This window comes from Onychostoma macrolepis, chromosome 10 (assembly GCF_012432095.1).
Source record: "Onychostoma macrolepis isolate SWU-2019 chromosome 10, ASM1243209v1, whole genome shotgun sequence".
Lineage (NCBI taxonomy): Eukaryota > Metazoa > Chordata > Actinopteri > Cypriniformes > Cyprinidae > Onychostoma > Onychostoma macrolepis.
In genome coordinates this window covers 4,428,477-4,451,863 of record NC_081164.1, presented here as the reverse complement: position 1 = coordinate 4,451,863, position 23,387 = coordinate 4,428,477, and the positions used below count along the sequence as shown (strand labels likewise).

Genomic DNA, 23,387 nt, shown 5'->3' with positions numbered 1-23,387 from the left:
TATGAATACAGTGAATTAAGATGTTTGTGCCAAAAGATAGTTAACTTATGAGCGTGAGAGAGTTCCTGAGCCTCAGTGGCTTTTTGACAGACTATAGATTCAGTTTAACGAAGGTTTTCTGCTTAAAGGTACAGAATCCTACACACTTTATCATTTTATGTGTTTCTCTGAAGTCCACTTACAACGCCAAAAACAGTTATAATTTAGTTTTATATGACTATTTTCCACCCTTTTTGCTTCTGTTCCTTAACATCAATAGATAAATGGCCTCTGTTAGGATCATATATGGATTTTGTCCATTCATTTTTGGTACAATCCATGCTTTTTTGTCGTTTTTTTTTGCATCTTACTAGTTGCGTTTTCAATAGTGAACTTGCAAGTCTCATTGCACCCACTGTCCCACATACACATGCACAAGAATGTATGTGAAAGAAACACTAAATCAAACTGGGGCCAGTTGCATGAACGTAGCCTCTATGTTAAGACTGTGTCTTGAACACAGAACTAGTCTGAACAACTAGCTTTTAGCTAAGGGGTAATGAGTCTTATTTTTCAGATTTAAATTCAACGTTTTTTTTAAAAACAGCTATGATAAATAAATAAATAAATAAATAACTGTGTACAACAACTGTCCCTGTGATTATCGGCAGGTATAAACCAAATACTAGTTCTCCAGTTTTCCCACAAACTGATAAATAATGAAGGGAGGACACTCATGGACTCCAAAGAACCATAGAACACAGCCAATACCAAACAATATAAGAAGAGTGTATTCTCCTGGAATTCAGGAATACAATATACATTAAAGATATGGCAGTGTACAAATACCTCTTCTAATGCACTTCTAATGATGTGCGATACATAACAGCTACAAACTATCAAGGAGAGCAGTGCCATCAGTTACAGGTTAGTACACCCCAAAATGAAAATTCTGTCATTAATTACTCACCCTCATGTCGTTCCAAACCTGTAAGATATTAATTTGTATTAAGTTGTAAGGACACCATGAAGGGTCAGAGAGCTCTCAGATTTCATCAAAGATATCTTAATTTATATTCCAAAGATGAACGGAGGTCTTACGGGTTTGGAACGACATGAGGATGAGTAATTAATGACAGAATTTTCATTTTGGGGTGAACTAACCCTTTAAAATGATCTCCATAATCATGTGAAGTACAGAATGGGAAGGTGTAGGTAAGTGGTCAAACTGTGGACTGGTCTAACTATCGTCATATTATATACACACACAGAAGCTAAGGTCTTCACAGCAACCTGTCAAAATAAAAGTTCGATTTAACTTTAAGAAATTGTGACATAAATATGTTTCTGTTTTACAGTAGAATGCACGTCTCAATGATAATAATAATTGCTATTATAAAATTATTATTAAAACATTATTGTTAACGAATAATCACAATTTTTCTTCAATGTTTTAACCATAAACCTATGTTGTGCATGCCAAAATAAATTTCCTTTCATTTGATGATAAATTAGTTTTTTTTTCCCTTCATTTGATTACCAGAATAAATAAATAAATAAATAAAATCCTAAAAAGTTATTTTTGTTAAACTTTTAGTAAACATATTAAATTGTGTAAGTGCGATGATTTCAATTAATTAGACATGCCTTTTGATTACTAAAATTTAATTTAACCACTAAAATGGAATCCTGAAAAATTAAAAATAAATAAATAAAAATAAAAAATAAACTGAATTGGGGGTTGGGGGGGGGCAGTACTCTAAAGTACTAATATACACCTTTTAGAGGTTAATAAGGTACAAAGTTGTCCCTTTAAAGGTTTTCTCCTGGTGACAAGCTGTTGTACTTCTAAAGGTACAGTTTTTGCACAGTGATCTGACAGTGTAAAGTTCATTAGACCATAAAGCAGGGGTGTCCGATCCTGTACCTGGAGGGCCACCTTCCTGCAGAGTTTAGCTCCAACCCCAATTAAACACACCTGAGCCAGCTAATCAAGGTCTTCAGGATCACTACAAACGTCCAGGCAGGTGAGCTGGAGCTAAACTCTGCAGGAATGTAGCCCTACAGGAGCAGGATTGGACACCCCTACTATAGACTGACCAGTTTGTCTTTTTATGGTTCACAAGGTTGCTCGAGTGCATGTATCTATGTATTCATGGCAAAAGGAAGCACCTTCAGCGCTTTTGCTGAGCTAGCATTGCTGCAAACTTACAGCTTTATGGCACAGTGCCAACCTCAGGTTACTCCAGGGACACTGAATCTGTAACTTAACACCGTGTCCTAACCTGGGATTGTGACGAGTACCTTGTGCTGAGTCCACACTGTGAAATCTTATTGGTTCAAATTATACAGTAATTCTACACAGCTGCATATTAAACATTAATCATATATTTTTAATGTCATGCCAAGTTAGGACACAATGTGCTGTAATGCACTGTTTTTTTATTGATGTGAGAAAGTCATAATTTAACTTAATTACAGTGTTAATTTCGTTGACGAATAATCTTCATCATAATTTTCGTCAACGACATTTTTTTCACTGACGACAATAACGAACGAAAACTCTTTTTGAATGACAAAAAATATGACGTAAATCTATTGACATTTTCGTCAACTAATAAAAACGAGACGAAAATGTCAGAGAGAGACGATTTGGGAAGAGATTCATTCAGAAGGAATCTGCTGCATAGGAGGTTAGATGCCAACATATGAACCCGCAGGACATAAGCTAAAATACACTTGCTGCACAGAGCATAAAACGTTCAAAAGTGTCAATATGTGGGAGTAAGAGAAGAGCAGGCATATGGATAATCTGACAAAGCAAGAGAGAACTCAATTTGGACACTGAAGCATACACACACAGAAAGCAGGTCTTACAGCGCGTGAGTACTCTTTCACGTCGCATGAATGGAGAAATACACACAAAATGATGTCTAAAATGTCCGTTTTTGACTGGTATTCATGAGTATTTACGTTTTAAGTGAACGTTAACAGAGAGAACGTGTATTAGTACATTGCATCCATTGCATCCGTGCATTCGGTTTTAAAGGGATAGCAGCCTAATTTAGTTGCTATTGTCCGAGTCATTGATGTTAATCAAGCAACAAAAGAAAGACATACAATCACTCACTGCTCTCGACTGAAAAAAACTTTAGTAGCTCTAAAGATTAATCTAAATTTGTTTATAGAAATAAATATGTCTGCTTGAAAGAATGAAGAATATGGTAAACAAGTTGCTATGAAGAATGCATAATTATGACCATTGGTATTTCATTAAAAAGAAGACAATGTTCTTGTTCTTTATGAGAAGTGGTTTTATTTAATTTTAACAAAGGCATGTTGTGTGTCACCGCAGTTAAATCATGATAAAACCTTAATATCAAACCTATGAGTTTGGAAATTTTAGAGAAATGCTTAATAAATGCACTGCAACTAAACCCATTAGATTTTAGCCAACTAAATTTACTGTAGATTTAGTCGACTAAAACTAAAAACAATTCAGATAACTAAAATATGACTAAAACTAAATGGCATTTTAGTCAAAAGACTATAAAACTAAATCAAAATTTGCTGTCAAAATTAACACTGCTTAATTAAAAACAGTTTCATGTCTTTTTCATCTTGTTTTCATTATAAATGCTGAAAATTCCCCACAAAAATCGTTTGTCGAAAGATGCAAATGCAAACAAACCAGCACACTCTCATGGCAATTTTTAACTATTTTACATTTTGGCGATTTGGTGGCTGATTCATGTGAATTAATTTGTATGTTTTTTATTTATTTTTTTGTACCATCTGCTTATGGTATGTTCAAGTCCAGGCAAGTTTGAGTTGGGAATAAGTAATTATGTCAGGTGTGTGCAAGTCGCTTTGGTTTGAGCAAGATGGCATCTTACCTTTTATAATTTACTTTTTAATCTATATTTTTGCTTTTTGATGATTTTATGAAATTTATGAAGGTGCTGTAAACTTAATCGTTATACATTGCTATTTTATTAGCTTTTTAAGATCCAGATAACAACTTTTATTTAAAAAAATATATTTATTATTTTTTTTGTATTTTTTTTTGTGCAAGGCAGTGTATATTCTACAATACTGTTGCCTTTTGTATGTGCAATTTAGCTAGTTTTATTGAAAATAAAATAAAATAAATACAAAATATTTATTTGATCAAATTTACCATCAGTAGAGACACTGCATGTATAAAATAATTGCATGAGATTGTGTTGAAACAGCAAATCATTATTTTAGGGTGCAGCAATGTTCAGCCCAATCCGAGAAGCATTTCTACATTTCTTGCAGTTTATCCTGGTTAGCGACTCCTCGGATAACACCGGTGGTTATCTCCTCTCTGTTAAACACATCAGAGCATGTGTGCTGCCTCATCTTTGCGATTTACAGACCCTGAAGAGCAGTGACTTTAGCCGAGTCAATATTTATCAAGTGGAATAGTCAAGGGCAGATCCTGCTCAAATCGCCCTTGAGGGAGGTGCCAGGAAGCCTTAAAACTCCCTCCGACAGGATGTTTCCTTTTAAACAGCAACATGTGCTCTGATCTCTCCATGTCTCAATAACAGAGTGCATGTTTTGTCTGCACCTGTCTGTTTGAGTGTGTTTCTGTACACTTGTATACAGTTTGCCGTGGCTTGTTATGTCTGGGTTCTTTTAAAGGACGTAATGACTTTTTCTTTCATGTTTCAGATCTTCGAGAATAAAGGAGCCATGATGGGCTGTTCAAACCCCCATCCTCACTGTCAGGTATGCCTTCACCTCGTTACTTCATTGATGTCCCTTTTTTTCTAGCCCTCCTCCTGCCAATTAGCGCTTGCCCCTGTCGGCTCGCTGAGGCAGAGAGCCCTGAAATGCTACTCTGTGGATTAAGACGTATCCGCTGCAGTCTTCGACCATCTGGAATGCTCTTTTTTAGGCTGGAATAGGTCTTTAACTGTCACCTCAGTGGAGAGACTGCTGACGAGACATGGCTAATGCAAGCAGGAGCTTAAAAAGCCTGTAGACTCCAATTAGGGAAGTACAGAGATGGTCCAAGGAAAGACGTCACCGAAACCGTCTTCCTGAAAGAAAATTACTCTCGGCTCTAGGAGTCGAACGGGTTTGTCTTGTGCGGATTCTGGGATTTTATTTTTTTAAAGGAGGTCGCTGGGATGGCAATGGGGTGGAAAACATAGCTGCTTTTATCAGTTTGATAGCGTTCAGTGTAAATGATGTGTTTTATTGACATCTTCTTGACTCCGAGCAGTGAGGAACTTCTGTTTCCTCTCGTTTCCCTTTTTCTGGCTGTCTGTCTTACCCTTGTTTCTTCTATGCACAGGAAGCCTGTCGCTGTCGTGCCGTGACAGCACCGAATTAATTACTTGTTAATGGCTGTGCGCTCCGCTAGGGGGCAGTAGAGGATTTTCAGATGCTTTGACATGAGCTCTGTTTAAAGGAGCTGTCAAAAACCTCTCATATTTTCCATATTATACTTTCTTTGTAATAAACCACATCTGAAGAATGAAGGTTTAACGGTCATACCATAGATTTATGGTTTACCAGCTTTCATTTATTTCTCAGCCTCGTCAAATCTGATCTCTGGTGCCGATGCGCTGTAATGTGAACTAACTTGTTAGGTTGTGATTGATATAGTTTAAATGGCTGGAGAAAGTTAACTTATTCTGCAGTTGCAGTAAATTTAGCTTTTGTAACACAGCAACAAAAATAAATGCAGTGCTATTATCAAAAACAGAAACTAAAAGAAAGTTCAAATTAAATTAAATGTAACAAAAGACTTCAAAGTAAACTAAACTATATTTTTATGACTCTAACTTGTAGTTTTTAATAAATGGTATGAAATAAAACGTGATAGTATTATAAAACCTGACACCTTAAGTAGGCCTACCAACCTGCATTAAATGAAAATTAACTAGACATCAGCAGTGTTATTTAGTATAATTTATATACTGTTTTAGTATTTATTCATTATTAATTTTGTGTTAGCTTTTATATTTTGTATTTTCAGTTAGCATTTTAATTGTAGTTTAACTTTTAGTAATTTTTTCTATGTGCCTTTGTCTTTTTATTAGCTTTTTAAATATATTTAAATTCATATTTTAATATTTTGAATATATTCAATTCATTGTACTAGCTCATTTTTAGCTTATTTTATCTAAACTTATTTTCTTTCAGTTAGTTCCCAACATTTCTAATTTCCATTTAAATTTTTTTAAGTTTGTTTTCATCTAATATTTCTATTTTATTTCATTAACAAATGCCATTCAATAGTTTTAGTTTTAGTTGACAATAACACTGGATAGCAATAACAGTAATATTGCGCTTAATAGCTTATTAACTTAATTAACTTGTGCCAGTTTAGTTTAGCTTAAACGTTGAAATGCTCAAAGTACTAACACTATAATGGAAAAAATAAAAAAATCCAAAGTGGAACTAAAAACAAGATTCAAAATTGTAGTTGTGTCTGCATATTAAACTGGAGTAGGACAACATATTTGAACATTGAAAAAATTACATGGTTTTTCCAGGTGGATTTTTTTTTTTTTTCACTAAATGTTAATAGACCCTTTAGCAGCACCACATTAGACTAGTTTCCTTGGCAACAGCTCATCCATGCATCATACTGTCAGTATGACAACACATCCACCCCACGTCCCAGTATGTGCTGGACGTGACATCAATCATCGACCTCTAACATAAATCAACCTCCCAGCATACTCAGGCTCGGCCCAGATAGAATCAGCCGTAAGCCCCTCTTAAGTTTCTCATATGATTTTATCAATGGATGCAGCTAAATATGAGTAAATAAATCCCCCTCCCTGTCCATGTGTGTGGCCCCGTGGAGAGACTGGAGCTCTGTGTGGCTTAGGTCTATGTCAGCCGGCAGGAGTCGAGCTTTACCCAGCATGCCCTGGGAGAGATGGATAAGCCGCGTGTATCCGGCTGCCCACCTTCTCCGGGATGAGAGTATTTGCGGAGAGGGAGTGAGTGAGTGAGCGCTCGCGATACAGCAGGCTGTCTGTGTTGATCTGTGTCTCTTTCTCTCTGTCTGTCCCACGCTTTCTCATATCATCCGTAACCACCCACCCCTGAACAAACACAAAACATCAGCTCTCAAAACAGAGACTCATCTGTCTCTTGAAACGATTATCGTGCTGCTGTTTTGTGAAATTTAAAACATTGCGACTCAGGGTCTTTTCACACTTTTTGGCTCATTTCAGGGCTCGTGTGAGTTTCAGCCTATGTTTGAATGGTCAAAATGGACTCTAAATACTTTAAAGGAATAGTTCACCCAAAAATGAAAACTTGCTGAAAATGTCCTCACTCTCAGGCCATCCAAGATGTAGATGAGTTTGGGAAAAATAATTGGAGAAGGCTTTACATCAGTGGATCCTCTGCAGTGAATGGGTGCCGTCAGAATGAGAGTCCAAACAGCTGATAAAAACATCATAAGTAATCCACACCACTCACCACTATTAACGTCTTATGAAGACAAAATCTGCCTGTTTGTAGGAAACATATCTATCATTAAGATGTTTTTAACTTGAAACTGTTGCTTCTTGCTCCATAATCCATAATAATGGTTCCTCCAGTGAAAAAGTCATCTTGTCTGAATCAGGAGAGAAATATGCACAGATCAAAGCACGCAAAAGCAGTCCAAAACCGTTTGAAACAAATTTGTCAGTGGATTTTGATGTGAAGGACAGGAGATAGACTTTTCCACTGGAGGAAGCGTATTATGGATTATGAACTCCAGAAGCCAGAAGCCAGAAGCCTTGGTATTTGTTTTTTAGAAACAAGACATTCGCTGATGGACTTTAGTTGTGTGGATTACTTGTGGATTGTTGTTCATTTCAGGAGCCATCCATTCTAAATGCAAAGTGCACTAATTATTATTTGCATAATTATTAATCACAATATGCAATTTTTTGTCCTGTTTTTAACCCCCTTCATCAGAACGCTCTGTTTGTGTGGCGGATTGTAGACTTGGAAGTAAACGCCCACTGTTGTGATTGGCTAATAGTTGTGTATGTTTGACATTGTACATTCCTCATAGATGGACACTGCTGTGATTTACGTTACAATCGCATAAATACTCAGTACATATCAAACGATCTGTAATAACAGACAAAGCAATTGACCACGTAATAAAAAAAGTTACTCACATTTGGTGCAGCATTACTGTTGGATCCAATATAGTCAGCACAACATAGTCTTTGAGTTTCAATTTTTCTGAAAATCCCGCGTCGAATAGTGCTTTGTTTGTAAACAAATCCGTGGTAAAATTAAGTGAACAAAGGACCAAGTTCTTACTGACGCGGTCTGGATCCTCATTAAAAATAAAGTTCATTCACTCTTCCCTAACGTTGGAATCAGAAGGAAGGCGGGGCAAAGACTGTGTTTCCACAATCTGGCACTGCACAGCATCTTGTTGTCTTCAGAGCCATCTTTATCGTTTGGTTTCTGTGTAGACCGGTGTTCGTCCTGTGTTCGCCTCTCGTTATTTATACTACATGCGTGAATTGGTGGGAGGGGCTAAACATGCAGTGATGTAGAATCGGTGGGCGGGGCTAAACATGCAGTGATGTAGAATCGGTGGGCAGGGCTAAACATGCAGTGATGTAGAATCGGTGGGCGGGGCTAAACATGCAGTGATGTAGAATTGGTGGGAGGGGCAAACAGGCAGTGATGTAGAATTGGTGGGTGGGGCTAAACAGTCAGTGTTGTAGAATCGGTGGGAGGGGCAAACAGGCAGTGATGTAGAATCGGTGGGTGGGGCTAAACAGTCAGTGCTGTAGAATCGGTGGGAGGGGCAAACAGGCAGTGATGTAGAAGCAGACATTGATCTTCTTCTGCAGAGGCGGTGCTTATCCACACTATTACATTATAGAGTGGCACATTCCACAAGCTGTCGTTTTGGCAGACTGCCTTGAATATAAGCTGTTTTTAGACTAACGAGAAAGTTTTAGTTCTGAAACTTACAGGATGTTTTTATAGTACAATGACCTCTTATATGGCAAAAGATCAAGGGGATTTTGGTTTCTCAGTTCATGACCCCTTAAAACAATCGGAATATCTGAAATATCTCTTTTAAGGTCAAGAATGGTGTAAATACACTTTTTGGTTCAGTTTGTGATAAACATAAGGGCCAGTCACACTACACTTTACACTCTTTTGATTTCCATTCTTATGCATTGGAATGCAGGAGACAGGAAATGCATTGCAAGCATTCCAAGTGTCAAGTTTGGTGAACTCTGACCTGCGAATTTGGAGAAATTGCACTCACATCCAAATGTAATTTATTCCTATGATTTGAAGCTGAATTTTCAGCATCATTACTCCAGTCTTCAGTGTCGCATGATCCAGAAATCATTGTACAGCAATATGCTGATTTGATATTTCACATCGGGTGGTTCTTTGCCTCCATGTTGTGCATTAAAATAATTTAAGGCCCTGGTAGCTATGAATTATCCCGCTTATACCATGGCCATTTGCCAGCATTGGCAAGTTAAAGCTGTTAATGATGTTTGCAGCACAATATTTGACTGGAAGGGTGAAGTTGTTATTTTCGTCAGTTACGGCTCGTCAGATCTCTAGCATTCTGCTCGCTCAAATAAGACACAGAGATGAAAGATGCGGTAAGATCACATTTATTTGAATAAATTAATTATAGCATTTATTTGAATTAATTATCGAGAGAGAGGAGAGGGGGATGAAAGTTGCATGTATGAATTACCTGTGTCTGCGCGTTTCTCTGTACACACAATTAATCTGTGAGTTTAGTTACTTCAGAGATTTTACCTCCTCATTGCTTAAGAATATAATACAGCGATCCAGTATCTTAGGTATTTTATTAATAAAAGTTGCAGGGCAGCATTAACAACAAGTTTCTGTGCTCCTGAATGTTTTTGTGTGTGCTCTATGTGCAATCTTTGTGTGCATGTGTGTGTCAGTGAAAGCAGTGCATTAATATAGAACGGTGATAAAACTGACTACCTGCGCATTAAAAGGTTTTGATGGATACCTGCCAGCCAATCAGAATTGAGTATTCAGACAGACCATGATAGCAAATTTCAATTTATTTATTTATTTTGAATAGAAATAGTACATTATAAATGTTAAACGTCATTAGAAATTACATTGTAAATATCTTTACTGTCATTTTTGACCAAATCAATGCATCCTTGCTGAATAGAAGCATCAATTCTTTGATGAAAAAGCCTAAAATTATAAATGGTAGTGTACATATAAACTATAGTTCACCTTTTATGCAACAAACCATGTGAATAGAATTTGTCACTTTTTGCCTGAGTTGGATTGTTTGAAAGAGGACGGACACCCTTAGGGTGACTCCTTTCATGACGGGAACCAGTGGAGATGGACACTCTTTCACTCAAGTTTTATGCTAGGAAGGAGATTTTGGGGTAAATAGAAATATAATAAATAGCTGGTTGCCAACCAATTTTCTCCTGAGAAATGTATTAAGAGTTTCATAGACAGCAAATCTGACAGCTAAATTAGTGGGTTGGTGGTTGACTGAATCAATTCACTGCTAAAAAATAATACAAAAAATTAATTTTTTCATAGTTTAAACATGAAATGTGTTTAGAACCTCTCAAGATGAGGGATATTTTCACAGAGAATTTGAAATCCAGAGCTCACATTTTTTTCCAACTATGAGAACCAACAGCACACAACCTGACTTGACAAACAGTTATGGTTATATACACTGAAAAATAAATGTAAGAACTGGAAAAAAACAAAAAAAAAACAAGATTCTCTTTTTAAGATTCTATTCAATTTCCCGAACACATTCTGGTGACGACATCTCTGGTTTATTCCTGCGTGAATGGACATTGCGTATAATGTCATCTTATCTGTGAATTTACATACACAGCTAGCAGTAGCGATAGCGGAGAAATGGCAAGGAGAGAGATTGGCGGTCAGCGGTGAGGTGTGATTGACGTTCTCTTGGAACTCCGGCTGAAGCCTTTCCAAAAGCAAGTCAATCTGCCGCTCTCCTCGAGCTCCGACACAGGCAGGAAATAAATAGTATACGCGTACGTCAGGAAACGTCAATCATCTTAACCATCTGTTAAGAACAGACGCATGAGAACTCTGGAGAACTGTAGCCTTCTCGGTATCGCCTGCAGGTCAGGCCTGAAAATCATAGCGCCACGCTTCTTTTTAATATCTCTGATGTTGTCACTGCTAGCATATTTACTGACTGTGAGTCGTGCTTTCTTTATGGGTTTTTTTGTGCTTCGCTGTTCTAGAGAGTGATGGACCGCTGTCTGGCGTTTTATTTTGCCGAGGTTCATAAACGTGGCCTCTGGGGCCGCTGGACGGGTGCGTGAAGACTGCACGATTAGTTCCCCCTCCGTCCATCTCTTCCTTCTCGACCCTCCTTTATCACTCCTGACATTCAAATCAGCAGCCGGAATACAGAGGAGCTGCGACTGCCGACCGATCGGATTCGGCTTGTTTAAAGCCATGCCAGACTCCCATGGCCGCCTGGTATTATCTTTAAAAACAGAGAGCGAGAGAGAGAGATGGACTTTATGATTTCACTGCCGCAAAGGATTTTATTTCATTTTATGTATTTAATTGGAATTCTTGGGAAAATGGACTCGATTAAATGAGTGTTTTTCTTTTTCGCCCGTCTACAGGGACTTAATGTTTAATGCATAAGCACACCGGCCTCATTTTCAATAGCTCTCTGAGTAAAGTGCTTACCTGTGTGAACTTTTCTAGCCTCAAAGGTTGCATGGAGCTCTGAGGGAATAGCGCTGTCATTAAGTACGCATAACTAAAGGCCTTCATGTGAACGGGCGTGAAAGCAATTATGAAAACGATGATACTGAGAGGGCTTTTTTAAGTAGTCATCACCTCGGGCTGAAGAACCTGTTGACTTGCTGTACATAAATGCCCCACTTAAGGTGCGTTCACACTGACAGCGTTTTGCAAGCAGAAAACCACCAGAGGGCTTTTATCTTCAGTGGGTCTTGATCAAGACACATGAGAAGAATTTAATTCTGTGTAAATGCTTTGTAAAGCAGAAATTGTGACAGTTTGTGTAAGAATAGGTACAACGATTGGTGGTTTGAGCGAACATCAGTGACAATTAGTGACAAGACAAAGGTGAGCACAATTGAACTTTATGCAAATGAGCAGAATGACTACCAGTTATAACCACAGTTGATTTAAACGGCCTTCTACTGACCTGCTGTAATAAATAATACATTTTACATGTATGCATTTAGCAGATGATTTATCCAAAGCAACGTACAAAAGAGGAGCCAACAACAGTCACAATACACAATGCCAGGTATTTAAGACAATTTGATTATAAAGCAAGCTGGAGAAATGTAGAGTTTGTATTTTTTTTGTAAGTAAAATTTAATTTAATTTTTTATTTTAAAGTTCCTGCCACCACAGAACAACAGAGAGGGTGAAGTTTAGTAATTTATAAATGAATTGTTCTTGCAAAATTTGCTTACATAGAATTTTTGTGGATTTTTAACAATCTTTTCAGAGACTAAAAAATACCTGGCTCATACTGTAAGAGTCAGTCGGTCGTAATTTGTTTGGATTCTGGTTTGCACTGTATGGTTTTGATTCACTAAAAAGTTTTAGAATCAATTTATTTGGGAATTGAACAATGTTAGTTACTCTGTATTTGTTTTTATTCTCTAAAAAGACTCATATTAGGCTCATTTGGAATTAGATTACACTATTTTGTTGGATGTTTATTATAAACTAAGCCATTAGTTGAAGAATCTTTCTACACAGTCTGTATGTTTTGTGCTGTAGGTTCAGTAGCGGTGTTGTGGTGACGCTGATATAAATGCAAGGAACATTATCGTAGTATTCAAATGTGATTTACGTAAGCACAGTTTTAGGAACAATTTACACAGACATTTGCTCCACTCATGTTTCATGAATGAGGCTTGATGTTACACAGTTTTACACTAAGCTAATCTTAATTGCCTAATTATTGGTGAACAGCAGGTGTGCCTCTGCTCCACAGTTTCCCACAATGTCATGGAACACGAGTTGGAAAAACATCTTTGAAAAGCATCCAACAGTGATTCATATTCTGTAAACACTGAATCTTTCAGTCTTCTTTAACCCGGCTCTATTCATCTGCTTTTAATGCAGGCGCTGGCCGCTTCTGAGCGCCCCTGTAGAAATCGCCCTAAATATGATGAGGTGATTGGAGATGTGACCCACGAGTAATGATTCGTTTTCTTTTCAAAATCCTTCATTTTCAGAAATCCAAGCAAGCTCAGACATTTTGGCCCATCTCCTCGAGAAGCAGAATAAACACGGACAAACAAAGTGCTGCTCGCTTCCAGATGTTTGTTGGAAATGGCTCTCATTGCCGAGGCCTTTAAAAAGAACAACCTTGATTTTTCTCAAGTGTTATTTAATTTTTACTGCATTATAAAAGTGAACTGCAGGGGGAAAAACACGTTCCTAAATGAAGCAGCGATGTTGGATGTAGGTGATCTAATGAGTCATTTTCATTCTTTCTTATGATGATTTCAACACTCTTGGCTGCAAGTGCCTTGTTTTGACTCTAATGTTTCAGAGCACGATAGTATGACTGATTTCTCTGGACATTATTTGGTTTCACTGCACTGAAGGTATTAATATCCACATTAAATTAATAACTGACCCTATTTATTTTCATAATCAACATTGCTGTTCTTACTGTAAGTTATTCAAATAATAAAATACAAAATAAAATAAAACAAGTGATGTTATTAAATATAATAATAATTATTATTATTATCATCATTATTATTATTACTATATATATATTCATTTTAACAACAACAACAACGATAATAATAATAATAATTGTTATTACTATTATAAGTTAAATATAAAAATAATACAAATAAGCAAATAATACATGTTTTTCTTCTTAATTAATTTAAACAATTTAATTTAATTAAACTGATAACTTTTAGGTCCTTATTTTGACCATAAAGAGAAATTGTAAGAAATGTAATTTATTTCTTGCTGGTAAGGATGCAAAATTAATAATTAATAACTTTAATAACTAAGATTTATAACTTAATAATTGTAAGTCACTTTAGACAAAATCATCTACTAAATAAAGAAATGTAAATGCAGATATAAATGTTAATAATAATAATAATAATAATCATAACAAAATTGCAAAGCACTTTTTATAATGTTTGAAAATGATGACAGCCATAAATATTAGTATTGTATTTTTACAGTTGTAATGTAAAACTAAATTGCCATTACCTTTGTTCAATACACTGTAAAAATTATTTAAAAAATAAAATTATAAATAAAGATTATTGAAGTGTGTTTTGCAAGAAAATGCTATTTCAGTCTTTCTACTTGCAAATTTTGAAATATTTGTTTAATTAAATTAGTTTAATTCAATGAAATACATGCATATTCTTTGTAAATATAAGTTATAATAAATAATATAATATAATAGATAAGAAAGTTTAGCAATTTCTGACGGTTTCTAGCACAAATTCTTCCAGTGCACTCGATTTTACAGTGAAAAAATACAGTAGTAATATTTCTAATTTTGCTTTTTTAATTTTGCTATTTTTATTTAGTAACAACAACAACAACAACAACAATAATAGTAACTATTATTATTATTATTATTATTATTGTATTGCATTTAAAATTTTTATCTGAGAAATCACAAATCGATTTTTTACTCCTCTCCAAAAGTAGCTCTACTTGCTGGGTTTGAATTTCTAACTTTGTAAAATAAAAACCCATCTGTTAAAGCTAAGATGTCAGAAATGTGTCAGAAGATGTCAAAGCTGAGACGTGTCAGTTGTGTAGTTATATACCAGTTTTAATAGTGTTACAGAAGAACTGGGACGAGGATATTCAGTCGTTCGTGCCTTTTGATGAAAGGCTTCAGTCAAAAACTTGTTTAACCCAAGAGGTCAGATCAGTCTCAAATGTGCATTTAGAGCCGCGAAGCTTGACTTTAAGACCCAAATCAATGGTTTGCAAGAAAACTGAGGTCAAAGAATCTCTCAGAGGTACGTATTAGATTCTGTAGGAAGTGCTTGCTTTAAAAAAAGAGTGTGGAAATACTTCTATTTGCAATCGCCTGTAACCCAGGAGAACTCGGTTCTCACAGAGAGTCTAATTCATCATTTAGCTAGAGAGCTCATTTTCACAGTTGCTTTTTTAAATTATTTTTGGCAGCAGGCAAACAGAAATTTGTCTCTTGATTATAACAACTGCTCCCTCATGGATTATGATGGATTATGGAAACGTACACAAGAATTAGAATTAGCTTCTCGGTGATTGACTGTGAGCTTTAAACTTCTCCAGTCATGTCACATTAGTCAGGATGACCACGCACACAGGGAATATCTCACAGTGTTCAAATTCATACTGCCATTTATCACCACAGACTCATTTTCATCTAGCTCGACTTGAAAAAATACATTCTTTCTGAGCGTTTCATCCTGTTTTGTTTGCGATGTTGTCATCCTTCACAACAGTTGGTGAGTTTGCAATGATGAAAAGCTAGATGTATGTGTTGGAAAACTTTACCCACTGCTGTTAAAAAGAGACTTTTTATTAGACCTCTAAATGCGAAATGAATGCAGTTGGATGCATTTCTGAAACTTTAAGTACGAGCAGAACAATCAAATGTAATTTAGTTTTTATTGGGTACTGAATGTGGTCTGAGATGAGGGAAGATGTACCGCTGGGGTGGCAGGTGTATTGGCAGCTGATGCTGCTGGATTCGGCCTGTTTGCATTGAACATGCAAAGGCAGTGCAGGACTGTGACCTTGACATTTCACAAGCTCAAGTGTCTTTTCTGTTTCAGTCTCTGCTAGAAAATAATTGCCATTTGGCTGCAGGGACTCTGCAAATTAAATTTGAGATAGTTTCTGCCAAAGAACCAGTAAAGCTAGAAAACATTGATGCAGTACTTTCATAAGAATACATGTAATGCATTACAAGTTGTTAAGATTAATGACATACTGTATCATGCAATAACATGAAATAGCAATACACAATATTTTTATACCATTTTGATGTTAATTTCTACATATACATGTACATGCAAAGTTAAATTAAATATAATTACTTAACAATACAAGTAGTTTATGTGGTGTGATCAAACAAGAATGAATGAAAAATGGTATAAATTAATGTAAATTAATATGTTAAAAATAGTTAACACGTTTTAATAGTTAATACGTGTTTTTGTGTGTGATGCCTAAAGCATGAATTATTGTGAATGAATTGAACCTTATTGTAAAAGTATATGTGTATATATATATATATACACGTGATCAGAATTGTTTGTACCCTTGGTAAATATGATCAAAGAAGGCTGTGGAAATAAATATGCATTGTTAATCCTTTTGATCTGTTATTGAAAAAAATCACAAAAATCTAACCTTTCATTGGAGAATAAGAATTTAAAATGAGGGGAAATATCATTATGAAATAAATGTTTTTTCTCTAATACACATTGGCCACAATTAACGGCACCCTTTTATTCAATACTTTTTGAAACCTCCATTTGCTAAATTAGTATAGAAATGTTCTCCTATAATGCCTGATGAGGTTAGAGAACACCTGACAAGAGATCAGAGACCATTCCTTCATCCAGAATCACTCCAGACCCTTTAGATTCCCAGCTCCATGTTGGTGCTTCTTCTCTTCAGTTCACTCATTTTCTACAGGGTTCAGGTCAGAGGATTGGAATGGCCAGCAGAAGCTTGGTTTTGTGCTCAGTGACCCATTTTTGTGTTGTTTTTGAGGTTTGTGTTTGGATTATTGTACGGTTGGAAAATCCAAACATGGCCCATTATAAGATTTCTAACAGAGTCAGTCACTTATTGATTTTTTATCTGTTGGTATTTGATAGAATCCATGATGCCATGTGACTAAACAAGATGTCCAGGACCTCCAGCAGAAATATAGGCCCCCAACTTCAAAAATACAGAAGTATATTTCATTGTACACATGGGGTACTTTAAACCCATCTTGAGTGTTTGCTGCTAAAAAGCTAATTTTTTAGTTCCATCTGACCATAGAAGCCAGTCCCATTTGAAGTTCCAGTCGTGTCTGATAACTGAATATGCTGGAGTTTATTTTTGGATGAGCGAGGAGAATTTTTCTTGAAGCCCTCCCAAACAACATGTGGTGATGTAGGTGCTGTTTGACAATTTTCCTTCTCACCGTGCATTAGGACGATATAGACACACGTCCTCTTCCAGGCAGTTTCCTAACATTTTATGTTGATTGGAAATTCTTAATTATTGCCCTGATGGTGGAAATGGGAATTTTCACTGCTCTAGCTCTTTTCTTAAAGCCACTTCACTAATTTGTGAAGCTCAATTATCTTTTGCTGCACATCAGAAAATGTATTATTTGTTTTTTCTCATTGTGATGGATGATTAAAGGAGTTTGGCCTTTGTTTTGTTTTCCCTCCTATTTATATTTCTGTGAAACAGGAAGCCATGGCTGGATAATTTCATGCTCGTAATCACGCTGGTGTGCTCAAAATTGTGAATATGAATGGGAATATACTTCAGAGATATTTTACTCATAAGAATTTCTAGGGGAGCCAATAATTGTGTCCAACGTATATTTGAGAAAAAAAACATTTATTTCATAATGATAATTATTAGTCTATATAAATAGTTTTATAATTCAAAATAACTTTCTATGTGAATATATTGTTAAATGATGTAATTTATTCCTTTGATCAAATCTGAATTTTCAGCATCATTACTTCAGTCTTCAGTGTCACATGATCCTTCAGAAATCATTCTAATATGCTGATTTGCTGCTCAAAAAACATTTCTGATCATTATCAATGTTTGAAACAGTTGTGCTGCTTCAAATTTTGGTGGAAACCTGCATTTTTCAGGATTATTTGTTGATTGATTAGGTACAATTTTGTAATATTATAAATGTCTTTATTGTCAGTTTTGATCAATTTAGTGTGTCCTTCCAAAACAATCATGGGCACTTAGCCATTCAGTAAGCAAAAATTATTAATTCACATTTATTGTCAAAAGTATCCTGGTTAGATATCATCTCACTGCATGTGCTTCATAGAATGACTGTTTCTTTAAATACTGAATGTAGTGATATTGAATTAACTCAAATTCATAATTAGTCTACTACGCACTATATATGCAGATTTATGCTAATATGCAAGTACTAAAAAATTTAGCTCATCATGAAATTGTCTTAATACCAGACCAGCCTATGCTACCTATAGTGTATCCAGTGCTAGCAACTAGGTAAAATAATTACCTTCAAGCTCTTGCTAAACTTTTCAGCTAATATTTTTAAAGCCATAATGAAATGTATTTTTCATTTAATCTAAATGTAGCCCTTTTTGAGGTGTTTTTACCTCAAAATGTACCTCAAAATTTAAAAATGTAATCAAAATTGATCTCATTTACTTAGTATTTTGTTGTGCATTTTTGTGATTTGAATTAGATTCACAAGCATTAGCGTTGCAATATGACAAGATGCTTTCAAAAGTGAACTTTACCTTCTTTAACATAGCTTGCCTAAAAGACAGTGTTTCAGCAATATTTTTCCACAATTTACTACAAACTCAAACTGAGAAAGTTGATAGAGAACTGTTTTAGCATGCGCCATTTTAGCATGTGCCGACTTGGAAAATCCATCTGAAATACTACACTATACACTTATTTTTAACATACAGTTTTCAAAGTTTTATCAATTGGAATTAACTGCAAAATATTCTGTGGTAAATTCATGGTAAGGACCCTTGAGAGAGTCTTCCATGCGTGTGTGGCAATGCTTTAAATTGCTAAAATTGAGCGCCCAAAAACTCAACATCTCTATGCAGAAAATCGCATTTGTCTCGGGAGTGAGTAATGACTAAGTTTCTTTCCTCAGGAAGATATGTTTGCAGAGAGCTCTTGAGGGAGCTCCGTTTTGAGGAGAAGTATCGGAGAAGCAGAATCTCTCTCAGAAGCCTTTTTTGTTGAAGATGTATGGGAAACGGTGTCAGTACTCTCTCTGGGCAGTGCAGGGTGTCTTTGTCGGCTGGAAAGATGAATGTTTTTAAGTGTCTTTTCCAATTGCTTTCCCTAAATCATCTCTACGAGGCTAAAGATGGGAGAAATGTTATCGGCAAGCACCAACTCCACTAGTTGCAAAGTATAATTGGATGTATTTCTGTGCTCTCCGTGCTTCGCTGGCTACATACTGTACTTCACTATCAATTTGCATACATTAAATACGGGCCTGCTTTGCTGTTCTAGTTATTTTTATAGTTGGAGGGGATTTCTTTTTTCTTTTTGTGATTATGTGAGGCCAAAATGTTGTTTTTGTCCCTGAAAGCTGTTCTAAAGATTTTCCGTATCAACAGAGTCTGATTAGTGGGACTCCCACACAGGTTTCACGTCTTTGTGCTGTCTCTCCAGGTTTGGGCCAGTAATTTTCTTCCCAACGAAGCGGCGCTGGCGGAGCGCTGTCAGAGAGACTTCCTGCAGAAGCACGGAGAGCCTTTGCTGGTTCAGTATGCTCGAATGGAGGCACAAGCACAGGTAAAACACCCACATACGACAGTTCACTGCGCTCAGAAGTCTGTCAGCATTAAAACTCCCTATAGATAGTTTGTAAAGGCTCTCACCACCACAGTGTGAGTGCTTATGACAGCCCTGCTAAGGGGAAAAAAAACTGCATAAACCCGTCTAAGGTGGTTTTCTGGTCTTGGCTGGCCACCGAGCTGGTCCAAATGATGTAGTTTGATGGTTTTAAGGCGGTTTTGGGGATTTTTCAGCTGGTAGGCCTGAAGTCAAAGCTTTACAGACCCATTTGAGACGTGTATACTGGTATTTAGTGATACTCCACCTAGGGCTGAGTGATAAAACAACATCATATTGAATTGTATGAAGACTTGAACACATGAACTTCATCTCCAGAGCTGCTCAGATAGTCACTTCACAAGCTTTTCACCATTTCATTTAAAAAAAAAAAAAAACTAGTGTCAAATACACACTTAAGCTGAAAGTAAAACTAAAAGACTAAAACTAAAACAACCCATCAAAATAAAAGTCTGGTTTAACTTAAAGAAATTATGACAGAAATACATTACTATTGTGTAGTGAAATGTAATTCTCAAGTTCTAATAATATTTTTTTAATAATAATAATAATAATAATAATTCATTTTTATTACCTGACCTTTAGAGGAAAACAAAAATATGTGTCATTTTAATGCTATTTCAAATAGATTGAGCTGTACAAGTGTACAAGTGCAGGTGGGTCAGTGACAATGTTTTTTCTTATATTGTTTTTTTTTTTTTTTACTTAAATTGTCGTTACCTTTTAGTAATTTTGTTGTACTTGTCATTTAAATTCATAAAGTAATACATCTTTAAAATCTGTAAAGACTCTGTTTATTTGTGTGCACTCACAATAACAACAAAACATGGTGCTTTTGTAAAATAATGAAAGCAAACAGGATGCGCTTTCTGCCGTCTCAGTCTCTGTGAACTTGAGCGCGAAACTCTGTGTATATCTTTGCCTTACAGACATTAAAAATATATCTATAGAGAGTGAAATGTCTACTTTCAAATAAGACAATTCAAACGGAAAACAGATATTCTCAGATTATGTAATCCGTATGAAACATGCATACAGGCGTGTCCAGTACTGTGGAGATGACGAGTCAGTGTCGCCGACTTCATCTCTTAAACCGAAAACAAAAAAGCACTAGTTTAACAATGAATTATTAAAATGTTAATGTAGCCTCCTTACTGTTTTTCCCTGACACATTCACAATCATTACTTCTGCCGGTGTGCCGTGGCCAGCTTTATGCATGCGCTTGAGCGCTTACTAGACAATTAAAGGCGCATTATTATGATTTAAATGGTTTATTAATAAACGTGCGATTAGTCAACTAATGCTTCAAATCACTAGTCAACCAGAAAAATATTTAGTCGAGGGCAGACCTAGCTTTTAGCTTGTGTAATGTCGTATTCTGAAATATGTTTAGCATGTTTAACCATGTTTAAACCCGTTCTGCTGAAATTCAGTGCCAAAAATGCAGAAAAAGTCCACAGATTCTGTCTAGGCCTGTCTATAACTGTCTGCCATAACAAGTCATCCCTTCTTGTTTGCATGTTTGTGTTCTATCTCGATTGCAACACCCCCTTGTAAAGTGTGCTCCTCACCCACTGCATGCTTTACAAGGGGGCGTTGGAGCATTAGCATACGCGGTTGAATCTCTAGCACGCTGCTGTGTGTCTCTTGTGTGTGTCACCTGGTCCCTGATCATTATATTGTGCTGGGCAGGATGCTGATGGCATGCCGAATCAGCAGGGAAGAGCTGAGCGCGCACGGCCCAATCCCCTGCTCTCGCACTTCAGCGCAATCTGCTAGCTAAGCATGCAACGCAACGAGAAAACGCTTCCATTAGCATAATGAGGCTGACATAATACTGAACTTGGTTAAATCATAAGTAATCAAGAAAAAAGAGTGAGTGTGTTTGTGTTGGGGGTGAGAGTAGAGAGTAGACAGTGAGAGTAACAGACGGAAAATATGATTAACAGTGATGTGTTATTTAGTATACATGCTAAAATGGGTTTGTTTGTTACTAGCAGCATTTGAACACTTGTGGCTGCATTATATTGACCATGACAGTTCATAGTATTACATTCCACTTTAAACATTTTTATTAAAATCAATAATAAAAATAGTAATGTATTTTAACAAAATAAATATCTATTTGTTTTGTAAACATTATGTTCAGGGTTTGAAATTAACACCTGCCAACCTGCCAAATGCGGGTAAAAATCAGCTGTGGCGGGTAACTCTGTCAAATCACTAGCCAATTTGGTGGATTACTTTTCATAAATTATATTCACTCATTAATTTCTTGGGCAAGTTCATTTAAGCCAAATCTGTGCAGATTTAGCACAAATACTGAACTCGTGAGTCATCATCATCATCAACATGATTAATAATTGCGCAGCATCTGCCTATATCTAGCTTACTTAAACATACCTGACAAATAACAATGTGGCAGACATGCTGGTTTCCTTTGCATTGAAGCAATAACAAAGAGTCGAAAAATGACTGAAGACTCACTCCGTGTCTACACTGGACACGAGCGGCGCAACAAAATACAATAGAAGCCATTATGATCAGTGATGCTGTCAACACTGGATGCAGCGCGACAAAACAAATCCCCAACAGTAAACTGATGCCTCGTTCTATTTATAATGTACTGACACAAAGTTCAAGTGATATGCAGTGCCTGCTTTGTCACATCTAGTGTGGACAGCCTCAAACTGTTTAATAGCGAAATTGGCTTCTGAGTGAAGAAGTCAAATTCAAACCCTGTTTGAATTTTTATGTTCTCCAGGAGAATTTCTGATATTATATACCACTATACCCCAAAAAAAGATAATCATTCATAATGTTAAATTCTATAATGTTAAAAAAAATCAACATGTATTTATTTATTTAGTTAGTTAGTGTCACGGTGCACACAGCGGGGAGGAACGAGAAACACGGAGACGAGGAGTAACTTCAAAATAACAGTTTTTAATAAATCCAAACAGGGCAAGACAAGGCAGGGCTTACACACAGGAACACCGGGAGTAACAAGTAGACCAGACCAAAACTAACTGAACAGACAGGAACTAATATACACAAGATAATGAACACACAGCTTAACATATAAATTAGGACAGGAACAGGAAGGACCAAATAAGGGCATAGAGGGGGAAACACAAGACATGACTGACAGTTAGTTAGTTGTAAATGCAAATTAGTTTTGTAAACATTAATTTTCTAAAAGGATACATTACAAGATGTTTCCTAGCTTTATTTGTTTTATATTTATAGTTGTATATCGTTTTCTTCTACTTCCGCACAGGAAGTCTATGGCATCCCATAGAACTGTATAGTAAAAAGTTGTGATATTTGGCACACAGATAGAGGACAGTCTGTACAGTAACCACACCAAATTTGGAGTCTATAACTGAAACTGTCTAGCACCACCACTTGTCCAAAGTTGCACTCAAGTTTGTACTAATAACTTTTGAACCGTAAGGTCTAGAAAAAAAATAATAATAAAAATAAAATATACAATATATATATATGCAATATGCAAATCAAGTTGATTTTGCGAATTTGTTGAAGAGCTCACCGAAGTGGATTTGAGGCTATATCTCCGCAATGCTTTAGCATATTCAGACCAAACTGAAAAACGCTGCCTTTGGAAGCTGCATTCCAAGGTAGGAAGGCATACCTTTTACTGTTTTTATGCAACTTCTAGCTATAAATCAGTATTATAGTAATTCAATATTTGCTTAGTTATCTCCAAAGCTTGCTCTATTTTGTTGTAGAT

The 23,387-nt window shown here is 36.1% G+C and overlaps 1 protein-coding gene across 2 annotated transcripts in view; it reads left to right on the top strand.

The window, feature by feature from the left end:
• galt (galactose-1-phosphate uridylyltransferase) overlaps positions 1-23,387 on the top strand; it is a 127,979-nt gene that overhangs the window by 7,846 nt on the left and 96,746 nt on the right. For both annotated transcript variants that reach the window (XM_058789143.1, XM_058789142.1), the window contains exons 6-7: positions 4,681-4,737; positions 19,450-19,572. In XM_058789143.1, the coding sequence (XP_058645126.1) occupies positions 4,681-4,737; positions 19,450-19,572 (180 nt within the window). The remainder of the gene's footprint in view (positions 1-4,680; positions 4,738-19,449; positions 19,573-23,387) is intronic.